This window comes from Syngnathus floridae, chromosome 13, assembly GCF_059516105.1.
Source record: "Syngnathus floridae isolate MCC-2025c chromosome 13, RoL_Sflo_1.0, whole genome shotgun sequence".
Lineage (NCBI taxonomy): Eukaryota > Metazoa > Chordata > Actinopteri > Syngnathiformes > Syngnathidae > Syngnathus > Syngnathus floridae.
In genome coordinates, this window is record NC_142425.1 from 4,958,163 (window position 1) to 4,972,328 (window position 14,166).

Genomic DNA, 14,166 nt, shown 5'->3' on the forward strand with positions numbered 1-14,166 from the left:
ATGTCATACGAAGTTTTTTCACGCTAACCACAACTTTTTCCATTCTAACCACATTGTACAAAGTTTCATCACACTAACTGTTTGTCACTTCTGCATAGTTGTGTTTTTAGACCAGATTATCCTGTCGATGATTCAATCGAATGATCGGCTAGATTTGTTGTTTTGGTTAAGACGCACATGATCCTGACAAAATATACTGAATGATCTTGCGTCCCTTAATTATCTCGCAAGATGGCTAAAGTTGGTGGAGTTTGGCTCAGTGCTTGAGGAAGCAGCTCGCGGCCTGTTGTAAATAAATAAATAAAAAAGGGGAAAAAAAACGAGCAGTCATTTAGTAAAGTGAACTGGGAGACAAATGAAATATGCTCTCAATTATGGCAATGCTTGTAAGGAGCTAATAAAGGCAACGTCCCGACAAGACATCGCAAACCCTTAATGGATGCCAACTCATTTGCCTTGACTGATGGCTTTCCCGCGCGGCTCGTGCGGGGGCTGAATAATTATGAAATTCATCACCAGGCTTCGGGACTCGTTAAGGATTCACAACGTTTCATTAAGGCCGCGTCGTTAGCGGCTGTTTGTGTGTTTGTACCTACGCGCATACGGGGAGTCGGCAATAGTGTGTGGAATTAATTATCCGTCGATTAAAGCGCTTAAAGGGGGGTCGACTGGCTGCCTTCCGTTACTTACGGGGACGTTCGCTACACTTTGATTAGCGTTGAGATGGCAGCTTTGGAAGGCGTCACAAGGCGACCTCAAGTCTTGACATTTGTTCTTGACCAGTCCTGGAATTCCCTAAAATCAAGACCTAAGCCAGTTGACTTTTCTCAAACTAATGTCCGAACCAGACTTCCCTAAAAGCAAACCAGAACCAGTTGTCTCTAGACAACAGGTGTGGGTTTTAGGCTAAGAAGACTAGTTTAGCCTTTGATACTCGTCTAGTTCAAGGTAAGAAGACTTGGTTCAGATGTTGATTTGAGAGAAGACTAGTTCAAGGGTTGGTTTTAGGGAAAAATAAGACTAGTTCAATGAGGAAAGAAAAAACACTGGTTCAGGTGCTTATTCCAGCTTTGGTTCAATTAATAGTTTCTGAAAGAGGACCAGTGGAGGTGTTTTTGAGACTGGTTTGGCTGCTAGTTCTGGCCTGGTTTTAGGGAAGTTTTTACTTGAGTGAACAAAATGAGTCAAAAAGTGAGTCACGCCTGGAAGAAAAGTTATCGGGGGACTTTGAATGTGCCAGGTGGGTTTTCCATGACAAAATGTGTTCATTATGAGATGCCCCCGGCCTCATCGGAAAGACATCAGATGTATAAAGACAATCTTTTCCTCCACTTTAATTGTTTTATTATTCCTGGAGCTCCGAGGAGACGCCGCTGCGCCGAGCTGATTTCCCCTTTGGCAAGCGGGCGACGCGAGCCCACTTTGCTCCGGAGCTCTCTTGACAATCTCATCAGCCGAAACAAAAACACGGCAGAAAGATGGTGCGGAATATTTTTTCCACTGTGCGATGATTAATTGATTTCAATGATTAAAACAGAGGGAAATTACGAGATGAGTCTGAAAAGAGGAGCAGGGGGGGCTCGCAGGGAAAAGCTTTGTGTTTGTTCCGAGCCGCTTTTAATGAGCTTCTCATAACACAGAGCAGAGAGGAATTACTCTGAGTGGCCTTCTTCTTTTTTTTAACGGAATAATTACGGCACGTCGCTGCAAGGGTGGGAGGGAGAGGAGAGTGAAGGCGGTGGGGTCAGGGAGATCTGTGTTTGCAGAAGGGTGGGCATCCCCTCTCTGAAAATTGATCATCTCTTTTCTTCATTCAGATCAGTTGAGGGATTGAAGCGCCTTTTTTACTCTGTAGTTGTATTTGATGCTAAGCTAACAAACTGTGTTTATCATTCAGACAAAAGAGTGAATAAAGAAAACAATATCTTGAATTATCTCAAGTCTTCTGGGTGACTGTTGAGCATTCCATCAGTGAGCTTCAATCTCACTTTGTTGAAGTTAGCATTACTTAGCATGTCAACTCCAGTGTGAAGCGCGCCATCACCATAAATTCTCTTTCTCTCTTTCTTTCTTTCTTTCTTCCTTCCTCCCACCCGGCAGGACAAGTGTCTTCATTACGAAGCACCGCGGTTTCTTTTCACGTGGGTGAGATCAGCCCTGTGGGGAGCATCCAAACATCTGAGGCCGGCTAGGCCATATTGTTTGGCGGGGCCTTTGTCTGTTTCGTCGTGCAGCTTGGGGGGAAAAAAGTACCATGGAACTCAAAGATCTCAGAAGAGAAAGGAGATGATCAATTTTCTGAGGGTCCCATCCCACCACACAGCAACACCTAAACCAGCTTGAACCCAACTCCCCAGGGGTCTTGAATGAGGTCACAAATGACAGCCGAGCGCCTTGCTACAATTACACTCTGTGCCAGACGAGGGCGCTACTACACGTAAATAATAAGTCTACTTGTTGATGGGTGCCAGGACTTGGTACGCGACACCCTTCTGGAATGTCAGGTAATTAAAGTCAGGCGCGAGGTTACCTCTGCATTCTTTACGTCTCCATTGAGAATCATTAGAAGGACCATGTAATCCCAGGCAGAAGATAATAAATGGGAATTTAATATGGACATTAATCAAGCATGCATGGTCAATATTAACCGATGCAGTTGAGTATTTGCAAGGTTTTGGAGCTCTCTCGCTCTCTCTCTCCATCCATCCCACTGTTGGCGCTCTCCCTCGCTCTGATTGGCTGACTGTCACTAGTCCCCACCCTGCATTTCCACTATCTTGGCCCCGATTGGGTGAAGCCTTGTTCCGTCACGCAGGCAGAGGTCATTTCTACAGGCGCTGGTTTCCTTGTCAGAGACAGAAAAACGTGAGGCGCAGGAGCTTCGGACTGGAGAGAAGCATCAGCAGCAGCCGCTGCAGCGACATCCTCAGCGCTTCTCAACCTGGCACGCTCCACTTGGTGTGAGGACCTTACGGCGATGTGGCAGAGATCCGATCTTCCTTCCGCCATGGACTCTGCGTGTTCCTTCCACAACCGAACTCCGAGGCAGTGAAACGGAGGAAATACTTAAACTCAACTTTTTTAAAAAAAATATTTTTTGTTGTTGCGTGTGTACATAAATCTACGTGCACAGTTTGGGACCATTTTCCAGTTCGTTAACTTCACAACACTTTAAACCAGGTGAGTTTTCTTTTGTTTTTGTTACGTTAGAAAACGTCAAAACGTGCTTGACAGCCTTTTTTTTTAAATCGGGGTGGGGGCGAAGTTCACGTTTTGTATTTGAAAGTATGCTAGCTAATGTTTGCTAGCATGATGTTTTTCGTTCAATCTGAACATAACGACGCACTTCTTCTGATGACTTTGACTCCGAAGCGATCTTATCTCGAATTGCCCGGCCGTGTAATTAATTACCTGAGTAAAGTTAAAAGCTCCACTCCGCACCCCCCTTCTTCTCCTCTCTTCTTCGCTGTGTGAAACTTGACGATGGCTGCGTGTTGTTTACCCGGGGAGTCACTTTCAGGTCGCCTCCCTCATCCTCTTCCTCAGATGCAATCAGCTCTAAAGGTAGTCTGCTTGCTTTTGTCCCTAAAAGCCATCGCTAATGGCTTAGTGAATGGACCCCCACCACCACCACCACCGCAACACGACTACCCTCCACCTTAATTAGCCTACCTCCCTTTAGCAAAATATTTGTCGCTTACACTTTTAAAAGACATTTAATGGCAGCTTGACGTGAGAACGCTTGGCAGGAACGTCATATTTGGAAGAGTAATGTGATGTCAAGTCGAAGAAGGTCAAAAATGACAAAGACCTCCCTTGCAAAAATAAGGCACGTGCTTTTTAGGAAAGTGTATTTGGGTTTTTTGCCCCCCTTTGAAGCAAACAAACACAAAAAGTGTCATCTTGAAAGTGACATTGGATCTAGTGGATCCCCACACCACAACCTGGTGATGGACGAGATGATGACAAAAAGAATGTAGATAGATGTTAGACTTTCTAGTGACTTTTGGCATGTTTTTAATGGGTTCCCGTTGCAATGTTGTGCACGTTCATCCTTGTGCCCCGTTGATAACAGAAACAGCAGCACCTGATGAATAAGTGTTGCTTGTGAGAAGATGATCCTTCTTTTGTGGATATGCAATTTTTAGAGATTATCCACACTCTGATGGTCGCTCCACAATGTTGTGATTTTTTTATGTTCTGGAGAGATCTTCCGCTTATGTTGTGCATCACCTCAATCTGTCTTGCTTCTTGACATCTCTTTTCATTTTTCCAATAGAGTTTCTTTATTTGGCCAACTGACTCTTACATGTGGTTGCCCCACAATGTTGTGTGCGCCTGTTTAAGATCTGTGAAGTTAAGTCGTTGGTGTTCTGCTCAATCCACGACCATTTTTGCCATTCTGTTTTTCTTTTCCAAAATCGTCCTTCTTGGACTCAAATGGGGTCGTTCCAGATTGTTATCTATGTTGATGTTTCCAGTTAGTATAGATGACATTTAGTGTTCCACTAGACAGTGATTTTATCACGCCACTATGTTTATTTTCTCAAATCAAGTGTCAACCAGTAGTGCTGAATGTTTTTCTTTCCCTCGCAGGAACAATGGTGAACCCCGGAGGAAACGTCCAGCAGCAGCAGCCACCGCCTCCGTCAATGTCAGCCGGCTCTCTGCCGTGGAAGCGCTGCGCCGGTTGCGGCGGCAAAATCGCCGACCGCTTCCTCCTGTACGCCATGGACGGCTACTGGCATAGTCGCTGCCTCAAGTGCTCATGCTGCCAGGCGCAGCTGGGCGAGATCGGCACGTCGTGCTACACCAAGAGCGGCATGATCCTCTGCCGGAACGACTACATCAGGTATAAAAAAAACCAAAAAAAACCTAAATTAAGCTGAGCGAGAGATCCGACGTAGCGTTCCGTCGCGAGCCGAAACGTGTCTCGGATGAACTTGGCTCAGATGTGCGGTTGTGTCTGTGCTTGTGTTCAATTGCTCACCAAAACAGCAGCACCCGCTGCATCACATTGCCTTGAATTTGCCCGAAAGTCGCTCTTGTGCAAAAGTTGCGCCCTGTTTTAAACAAGCATTTTCATTGGCTGACAAAAAAGTGTCTGTCGCGACTGAGACAAATCGTCTTCAATTTGTTTAAACATTGCGTTGTCTTTGTGGTGAGGCGTGAGCAGCCAGCTCCCCAAAGTTAACTTTATTCCCTCCGAGCTAAAAGAGTCAATAAATAAATCACAGTGATATGATTCTTGCAAGTGGGGGAGACAACAAAGTGTTTTGTCCTGATACTCATCTGCTTCCACGGAGACAAGACGTATTACAAGCGATAATGTTTGCACTTGCATTTGAATGCTTTTGGGCTTGCGGCAGCACACCAAATTTGTCTTCAGGGGCAACGCGTACGGACGTAAGCCTTAACATTAAATTCGGCTGCATAGATAAGGACGGCAAAGAGCTGAATGCTGAAGCCACCCCGAGCCTGTCGCTAACCAAAACAGCAGCACAGGAAACGGTCTCTCAGACAACGGGTGCGAGTCAGAGCACATTAATGAAGATAATCTTTCATCAGGTTAATAACAATTAGCATTTCTGTCCACTTATTGAAAGTGTTGACACGTGTGTGCAGTTGTTGCTCAAAACAGCAGCACCAGCTCTCTTGTATGAATGATGCTCCACCATGTTGTTTCTGCTTGCTCACATCCGTGGGGTGCAGCGAAGCCCTGTAGCCAACTTGATCGCATGAAGAGGGAGTCGAGGGACACTCTATCGCTAATGGGACGCTAACGCCACGAAGGCAAGCGGGAGGTGGCTCCCCCATGCACGCACACACACACACACACACACACACACACACACGCACACACGCACCTTCCCACTTGTAGCCGAGCCGAAACAAAGCTAAATGCATGTGATGGAAGCGTGCGATCTCGGCGGAGATAAAGCCGGCATCTGACAGTGAGTCTACACAATTAAATGCTTTAATTATAGCTGCCGCCACTCCCCCCACCCCCCCATTTCCTTTTAGTCCTGATGGGTTTTATCTAATGAGATCTGCTCCCTGGCTTGTATCCGCTCGCGCGCTGACGTGTCCGAAATGAATGAGAGGCGCGCGGGCAAACAAAACATTTAATTAAGCAAATTGGCTTTTGAGAGGGAGCAGCAGAGAAAGGCAGATAGTGAGGACGGATTATTGCCAAGGCCATTTGATGCTTATTTTTTTTTTTGGGTGCTCCTCTCTCCCTCATTTTAAAGGGACAGTAATGTTGAGTTTCAGGTGCACGCACGGGTTTTCCCTACTTCAAACTGCGGCCACATTGGACCTGAATGAAAGTTCCCTTTCGCGAGGATGATTGCTCTTCTCTCACGGCCACTTACTGAGACCAGCTAGCCTTGCTGGACGCTAACATTAGCGCTCGCCGGCCTCTGTGCTCATTCCAACATGTTTTGCAATCAAGTGTGTTGAGCCTTGAAGCCCATCAACAGCCATCGCAATTACATTTTTGGGGAATGGTGACGTCGTCTGTCTCTGAGGGAATTAATTTGCTCCAGGATTCGGAAGAGAACCTCCCAGCACCACCCGCCCCTCCCCTCTCTCACCACTTAATTGAATAAGCCGAGGTAATTAAATGGCACTTTTCCAATGGAACGTGCGAGGTAAATCTAATAGTTGGTTATTTAATATCACTCTGAAGCCTGCCCGAGCGCCATGACAGCGGCGGCACGACGTGAACTATTAGAGCCGGGCGAGCGCGGGATCTCGGGGAATTAATTAAATGGCCGTGCAATTTAGCGGGAGCGTTTATCTTGATTTGTCATAACGGAATTAATTCCGAGGGCCTCGCACTCGCTCGGTGGGGGCCCGATCTGTTACTCGGATTTAACCGCGTGTAATTTGGCCGCCGACGTCACCCGTCCTCCTGAAACACGTGCGCAACATGCACCCCCCCCACCCCTCGCACACACAGATACCCCCCCCCCCCACACACACACACACACACACTCTAATGCACCTTCTGCCATTATGCAAAGCCGCGCTTCAGTTTCAATATGGCCTCATGCTTTTAAGGTGCTTTGGCCGCTGATGCACAGAAGCCTTTTTAATGGACTGCGTGTGAGGGGAGGGGGTGAGCGAGTGTGTAATTTTACCCCACTCAAAGGCAGCACTGAATGAGCCCAGCATTCACCTGACAGCCACTCTGTTGACAGACTGCTCGCCGTGTTTCCTTCTTTTAATTTAATCCTCACATCAGTCAAGATCATGTTTTAGTGTGTGTGTGGGGGGGGGGGGGGGGTCTGGTCTGGGGCGAGGGGGGGGGGGGGGGGGCAAACAGATGCCACGCCGCAATTAAAGGCTCCCTCCACGTTAATTATGGCATCCCGGCGGTGGCACGTCACCCGGGAGCTGGAGTTCAGTGGCACTCGAGGCCATTAGAGCCCGACTTCAAATATGGATGACCGCTTAATTGTGCACACAAGATGCTTGGGCACCAGACATGCTAATGCCAGCTTCCCGCTCACGACATACACGACGTGCAACAGTTTTGGGGCCCGGTTCAAGATTCATCAGAACAGTGTCAAGATGGAGATTTGTCCTGCCTGCTATCAGTGGAGAAGAACAACAACATATTCCAAGTCCTTTCAAGCACGATGATGTCTGAAAATGCCATCGTAGCTCATTGAAAGGCTCTGCTCGTGAACCTCACACGAGCAAACCTGAGCACTGTGATGTCATTTTCGGTCAGCAAGGCAAAACTGTAGCACATTGAGATGGATAGAATGCCTTGCTTTATCTGCTTCATTCCTATTCTGCAAATATCAATCAGAGTGTCCTGTTTGGACGAGCGGCGGCCGCCAAGACGCCTTTTGATGTCCAATTTATCTTCCACCTTAATTCCCCATCTTCTTGTTTAAAGTGTATTGTTGTTTTCAATTTGAACCTGAGTGACTCAAAGGAAGCATGTTTTTTTTGTTTTGTTTTTTATCGCGTAAGGGCAGAGAGGCTGTTGGGCCCGCTACGTTTGCGTCACGTTTGTCCCAGTGAAAGCGCCGAGCTGGCACCGTTGTCACCATCAGCCTCCAGTTAATTAGTTTGTGGAATTGAGTTTTGATGGAGCCTTTCCAAATCACTCCCAGACTAAATTTGCTGCTGTCTTATTGAAAGCAGACCAACCCCCCTTCCCCCCCAAGCAGCCACCCCGCTTTCTTCCCTCCTGTCTGGACGGGTTGCGGAACCTCGATTTAGCTCATTACTTTCACGTAAAAAGCCCTTCAATGGGTCCGTATTGGGGAAAAAGCTCTTTTCTGTGGTGTTTACGCCAAACAAGTTAATCTGATCGCCTCTGTCCCCCATTTCTCCCACCTCAGCCCCTTTTTCTTTTTTCCCGCCCTTCCCGTCGAAGCATGTCAGATGCCACGCTCTCATTTGATTGCTTAGGAAAAGTGGCGTGATAGAGCAAACACCCGCTGAGATATGATGACAAATGGCTCCAGATCCCAGTAAATTACTTTCTGCTCAAATCGAAATTTCATTCAGTTTGCTGCTCGCTGAGATGAAGTAATCTAAATTGTGGACTCAGAAGGAAGATAGAAAGGAAACCGCAGCAAGCATTTCATTATCGGGAGGGGGGGGGGGTAGGGGGGGTGGTGTCGAAAGAGATGAGTAGAAGCAAATCTAAAGTGTTGACACCGTGATTGAAAAGGTTAACCCGTGCACATGATATATCAAGCCAACTAGCTACAGCTTGCTAATGGAAACGCAGCAGTGATGGAGCGCTCGAGACGCTCCTAATGGCTGCCTGGACGGAGGAACAACACATTTTTGTGGTACAGCGTCACGTTGATGAGAAATGGCAGCTTTCGGACGGGCAGTTTGTATTTATTGGATGTATTATTTGTATTTAGAACACATTTGGCAGTCCTGATATGTCGCTGCGGACGCTCCTGCGAGTAGTTCCCAGTAAGATTAACCTCAGCTCTTTTTTCCCCCCTCAGATTGTTTGGTAACAGCGGCGCTTGCAGTGCGTGCGGTCAGTCCATCCCCGCCAGCGAGCTGGTCATGAGGGCACAAGGCAACGTCTACCATCTCAAGGTTAGCATGCTAACGACAGAAAGTTAGCTTAGCGTCTCAAACACTTGTTTTCAGTTCTCGACAGCTGGACCCTTTAGCAGGTCTATTAACAAAAAGGTTTGGACATTTCTGTGCCAATGATGTCATCTATTAATAGTCCAAAGAGTTTGTGTGGCCGTGGAAGTCAAAACTGGTGCGTGAAGGTGACCCGTTTAGCTGCAAACCCCTCATGAGCCTCATTAGCGGTTCCCCAATTTAAGGTCGTTAGTCAGAGGTGGCCCTGTTTTTTTTTTTTTTTTTGTTATTGCTCCAAGGCATCGAGCCCCCCGTTTTAATTTGATATATTTTTTCAATTTGGTCTCGCCAGTGTTTCACATGCTCCACCTGCCGGAACCGGTTGGTCCCGGGCGACCGCTTCCACTACGTCAACGGCAGCCTGTTCTGCGAGCACGACCGACCCACGGCGCTCATCAACGGCCATTTGAGCTCGCTGCAGACCAACCCGCTACTGCCGGACCAGAAGGTCAGACCCTCGCACCCGCTCGTCAGCTTTTTCACTTCCAAGTAACCTTGCGAATCAACGATGGCCGAAGGCTGTCAAGTTAAAGCCACCATTTTGCATGAACATGGGTGAGGGGGGGGGCGGGGATACACCATTTCTTCAATCAACAGCAAACTTGGTGGACATGTTTATCGTAAGAGGACACACCAAAAAGAGTGAAGGACCCATGCCCAAAACTGAACAGCAGCACAACGTTTGATTAAAATGTTGAGGATTCGCTATAAAGCATGAAACTCTTAATAACTCAACCCTCACAAGGTCATATCTCGAATTTCTGTACCGTGGCGGCTGAATGACTCGTTAATGAGCGACTTTTACCGTTATTATTTATTTGATTTCCCCCTCTACTCACCTAGGCTAAGATCCATAGCCCGGGGGCGGCGTGGCGTGATCTGTACTCTGCCGTTTGAAAGCCAAACAGAAGCCTAATCATACGCGAAGGACGCGCCGGTTCCTCATTACGCCCGCGGCAGATGTAATCACGTCGGCCAGAAAGAGAAATTGCATTGCGGGTTCACCTTGAGTGCTTTGGAGCGGCGGCGGTTGCGCTTGCGCGCCTCTAAATCCTGGCCGACGCGCCGGCCTTTTCAGGGGCCAGCGGATCGAAAGCGCTCCGGAGCTTAATTGTGGACGTGTGTTTAAGTCGTGGTAAACAGCGGGGCCTCGTTGCTTATTAATGCGCTCCGCATCCATTGTAGTGAAATGTGCTTGCATTATTGATGTCAAAGTGAAGCGTGCTGCTGCAGATTGGCCACGCTGCTTGAATCACATACAAGTATGACATAAACACACACGTTGTCACGCTCATATGTTCCTCCTCCCCTACTGGTCGGAGGGAGAAATTCAGCTGGTGGAATCGTGGTAACTAACAAACTGAAAGTGAATGTGCCTTGCTGCATGATCATCAAGGAAAAAGATTTGACTGACACCTCTCCTCCTTTCTTCAGGTGTGTTAAACGGACGCCATGCGGGAAAGCAGGGACGTGTGCCTTCATTTTAGCCCCCCCCCCCTCACTCATTTTCCCCACAGACATTTTGTGGACCTGTTTTCTGGACTCTCACCGAACCTGGACGGGATACTTGCACTTAAAGAGGCGGGACAACTAAACAAAAAGACTCTCCAGGAAGAGAGTGGGACTTTTTTCCTAAATTCCAACGACGTTGTTTTCTATTGAAGCAACATGATATCACTTTGATGTTGATGTTGTTGCAGGATTGTGATTTTTTTTTCACCCACTTAGTTGGTGTGTCAAAATATGGCCACACACACGTACACACACACACCCACACACACACTTGGTGTATTTGTATGTACAGCATGCATGTTAATGTTGTTGTCCCACCACTCTCTTCCCTCTCGCACCTAAAAAAACAAGAACTTTATGCTCCCTGTCAGTCATTCAGTGGTGTAGATTCTCCCAACATTTAAATGCCCGACAAGAGATGAATTTATTTGTGATATTTTCTGAGACATTTGCTCCACTATGGTGTATTTAATTAATAAAAAATATGGACCGTTTCATTGTATTTTGAGATGACTATGTTCACCAACACAAACCTGCAGCCAAACTTCTTGGTCCAAGTTTGACCAAACCCAGCCCAAAATTGTTATCCGTCCAATTTGCTCGGACCAAAATTCCAGCGCTCACGTGTTGACTCGGGCCATGAGCGGAACCAGGTAGCCAACGTTAAAGTGTGTTTTCTACAATTCGATATGTAGAGATGGTCCATGCACGGCGGCCATTTTTCCGGCTCCATCTTAGCAATGGCGGTGAAGACGGATAAACGCGCATGGCCTCTTTGTGCTCTCGGCCATTCATCACACGACCTGGCCGACACAAATGGAGGAAAATGTCCCTTTGAAAATTCAATTAGAGCGAGAGGGACGTGTCTTTCTCCCGCTCTCTCGTGCTCCCTTTCTTTAGCACTCTCGCTTGGCAGCCGCAAATTGAACGTCCTATTTGCACAACAAATTGCTGTTTGAAGTCCTCGCAGGACCTAATGGGTCTGAAGGGGGAGCACCCCCGCTAATGGGCCAGACGCTTATCTGCCGCTCGCGCAGGACGAGACCTCCATGTGAAGTGTGCTGCCGCTTGACACGTGCTAAGAGCACCTTCGGCACGCCAAACGATGGCTTGCTTTCTTTGCGCTCGGTTAGTGGATGCTTATGTTAGAATTTTACCAAAGATCGACACTGTTCCTAAGTGTTTTGTGAAATGCCTGATCAAAATGGCTCGGGGGTCAAATTAGAGCACCCTTTTTAAACAGCCCTGTTCAGAGTAGCTGGTTTTTGATGGGAATTCCTGTGAATAGAACTTCAAACTTACATACGTTTCTTTGGACTCAGTTCAAGGGGACTTATTTCAACATATACCTGTGAAATGATGTGTGTAGGTGTGTGGCATGCTTTATTTAAAATGGCCCCTGGATAGAGACCTACAGCTCCTGTTCAGAGCAGCTAGATTTTGAATGAAACTCCTTCACTGACTGTAAGAGTACTTGGTAAGTGTACCAATCAAAAACGTCCTGTTCACGATGCATGAAAAAAAAATCAGATGTCGCACATTGGCATTTTCTTAACATTTGATTTTACCTGAATCCCACGTGAAAAATGAAGCATATACAGTAATCCCTCGTGTATCGCGGATAATTGGTTCCAAAAACCACCCACGATAAGTGAAATCCGCGATGTACGGTCACCAACAAGAAGTACTGGGCAGGCTAACGAGTTAGCGGAAAGATGCTAATTCGCGATCGTGCTAACACGCGAAAACGGACTTCAAAAGGAATGTAAACGAACATTTGGAGCAATACTACATTGTCCTAAAGTTTAGATACATGTTTCCTCAATTTAGAAGTTTTATTTTGACTTTTAAAAGTTTTTTTTTTAATTTGCAAAAAAAATCCGCGATATAGTGAAGCCCCGATAAACGAAACGCGAAGTAGCGAGGGAATACAGTATTTTATTTTGGAGTTGGGGGGGCGTTTCTCGTCGCTCAACGTGCTTTGAAAGCATGCACGTCACATTAGTGATGTGCATTTCAGCTCTTTAAGTAAACTGAATCTTTAGAACCAGTTCACTTAAAAGATTCGTTCAAACGAATTGTTCAACTTTCTTTCTATATATATAACACAACACTTATACTAGTGTTGGCTCATTAGTGAACAGTTCGTTCTAAAGAACGGATCTTTTCAGTGAACGAGAGTGACCGAATCACTTCCTAAAGTGATTCGTTCTTTTTTTCAGTTCATATGACTTTAACCAGTAGGTGTCAGTAATGCCCATTGAAGCTGATGCCACCTCGCCATAAAACAAAGCAAAGAAGAAAATGAGGTAACATCCCGTTCACGAACGAGTCGTGAAATGCATTTCCCGTTCACCAACGAACGAATCAGTGAGTGATTCCGGTGAGTGCTTCCCGGTCGAAATAGCTGACTGGTTAGTGAAACGGGCTCTGGCTCGCTCAGAACTTGGTTCAATCATAGGTGTGAGAATATACCTCGCTTTACTTTAATCGGTGAGCCCTTTATTTATTTATTTATTTTTACCTCGTGTAGTGTACCTATTGAAGTGTCCATGAGGTGTACCTACACATATTGTCATGTAAAGCAGTTAACCAAATGTCTAATTTTTATGTTTTAATTGGCGAATATAAAAGCAAGGAATAAAACACCAGACAAGTTTTAACATAAATGTTTATTAAAAATAATAATAATAATATTAAAAGTAAATTTCAAAGCAGCAATCCAATGTGAAATTGCAGTAGATATATTGGATAACAATATTTAGGCGTATATTTAAAAACACGTTATTTAAAAACTACTATAAGTGTTATAAAATCAAGATTACCCAAAGAGAAGCATAATCTCCCCGTTGTTGCATAACGGCGCATCCCTTCATGCAATAAAGTTAGCCGTTAGATTGGAGAAAATGCGCATAAAAGAAGTGGTGTTTCAGTGAGTGTCTCTTTCTTTCCTTGGCAAATCGTAAATCTACATTCTGGTTTACATAGTTCACGCCAGGAGGGAGACGCAACAGGTTCACTGACTGATCCGTTGATATACGGGAAGGAAGGCACCTGAGCCATTGACTCGTTCGCGAACGGGAAAGTCAGGATTCGTTCCCTCACTGATCCGTTCTCGCGATGAACTGGAAATGCCAATCACTCACTCACTGATTCGTTCACTCACAGATTCGTTCGTTGGTGAACGGGAAATGCAATTCACTTTAGGAAGTGATTCGTTCACTAAAAAGATTTGTTCTTTTGAACCCATCGTTCACTCACGAGCCAACACTAGGTCACATCTCGGACATGTTCCGTTGATTTTACACGTCGCATTTGTTTTTGTCATGTAAACAAGTACATAAAAAAAGACCTTAAAACAGCCCAAAGTACATATTTTTCCACAAAATCAGCTTTTTTTTTGCACATGGTTTACTAATTACTGCACCTGCTCAGAGCAGTCTGCTTTCAGCCGAGGCGTTCGCCGCTTGATATGTGGTAAGAGCTCATTTATCGATGGGTTACTTTGTTTAC

The 14,166-nt window shown here is 46.1% G+C and overlaps 1 protein-coding gene and 1 long non-coding RNA gene across 3 annotated transcripts in view; both read left to right on the forward strand.

The window, feature by feature from the left end:
* Positions 1 to 2,811: 2,811 nt before the first annotated feature.
* lmo4b (LIM domain only 4b) lies at positions 2,812 to 11,147 on the forward strand. Its single transcript, XM_088394753.1, has 5 exons — positions 2,812 to 3,180; positions 4,597 to 4,852; positions 8,991 to 9,087; positions 9,434 to 9,589; positions 10,576 to 11,147. Exons 2-5 carry the CDS (start codon positions 4,602 to 4,604, stop codon positions 10,582 to 10,584), a joined length of 513 nt encoding a protein of 170 aa, XP_088250879.1. The 5' UTR covers positions 2,812 to 3,180; positions 4,597 to 4,601; the 3' UTR covers positions 10,585 to 11,147.
* A 2,016-nt stretch (positions 11,148 to 13,163) lies between these two features.
* LOC148388256 (uncharacterized) overlaps positions 13,164 to 14,166 on the forward strand; it is a 42,793-nt gene continuing 41,790 nt past the window's right edge. For both annotated transcript variants that reach the window (XR_015861964.1, XR_015861965.1), the window contains exon 1: positions 13,164 to 14,130. This is a non-coding gene — a long non-coding RNA (uncharacterized LOC148388256). The remainder of the gene's footprint in view (positions 14,131 to 14,166) is intronic.

Coding starts and splice junctions, on each gene's coding strand:
- lmo4b (XM_088394753.1), top strand. CDS start 4,602: ATGGTGAACCCCGGAGGAAACGTCCAGCAGCAGCAGCCACCGCCTCCG. Junction 4,853..8,990: donor TGCCGGAACGACTACATCAG/GTATAAAAAAAA, acceptor TTCCCCCCTCAG/ATTGTTTGGTAACAGCGGCG. Junction 9,088..9,433: donor GCAACGTCTACCATCTCAAG/GTTAGCATGCTA, acceptor TGGTCTCGCCAG/TGTTTCACATGCTCCACCTG.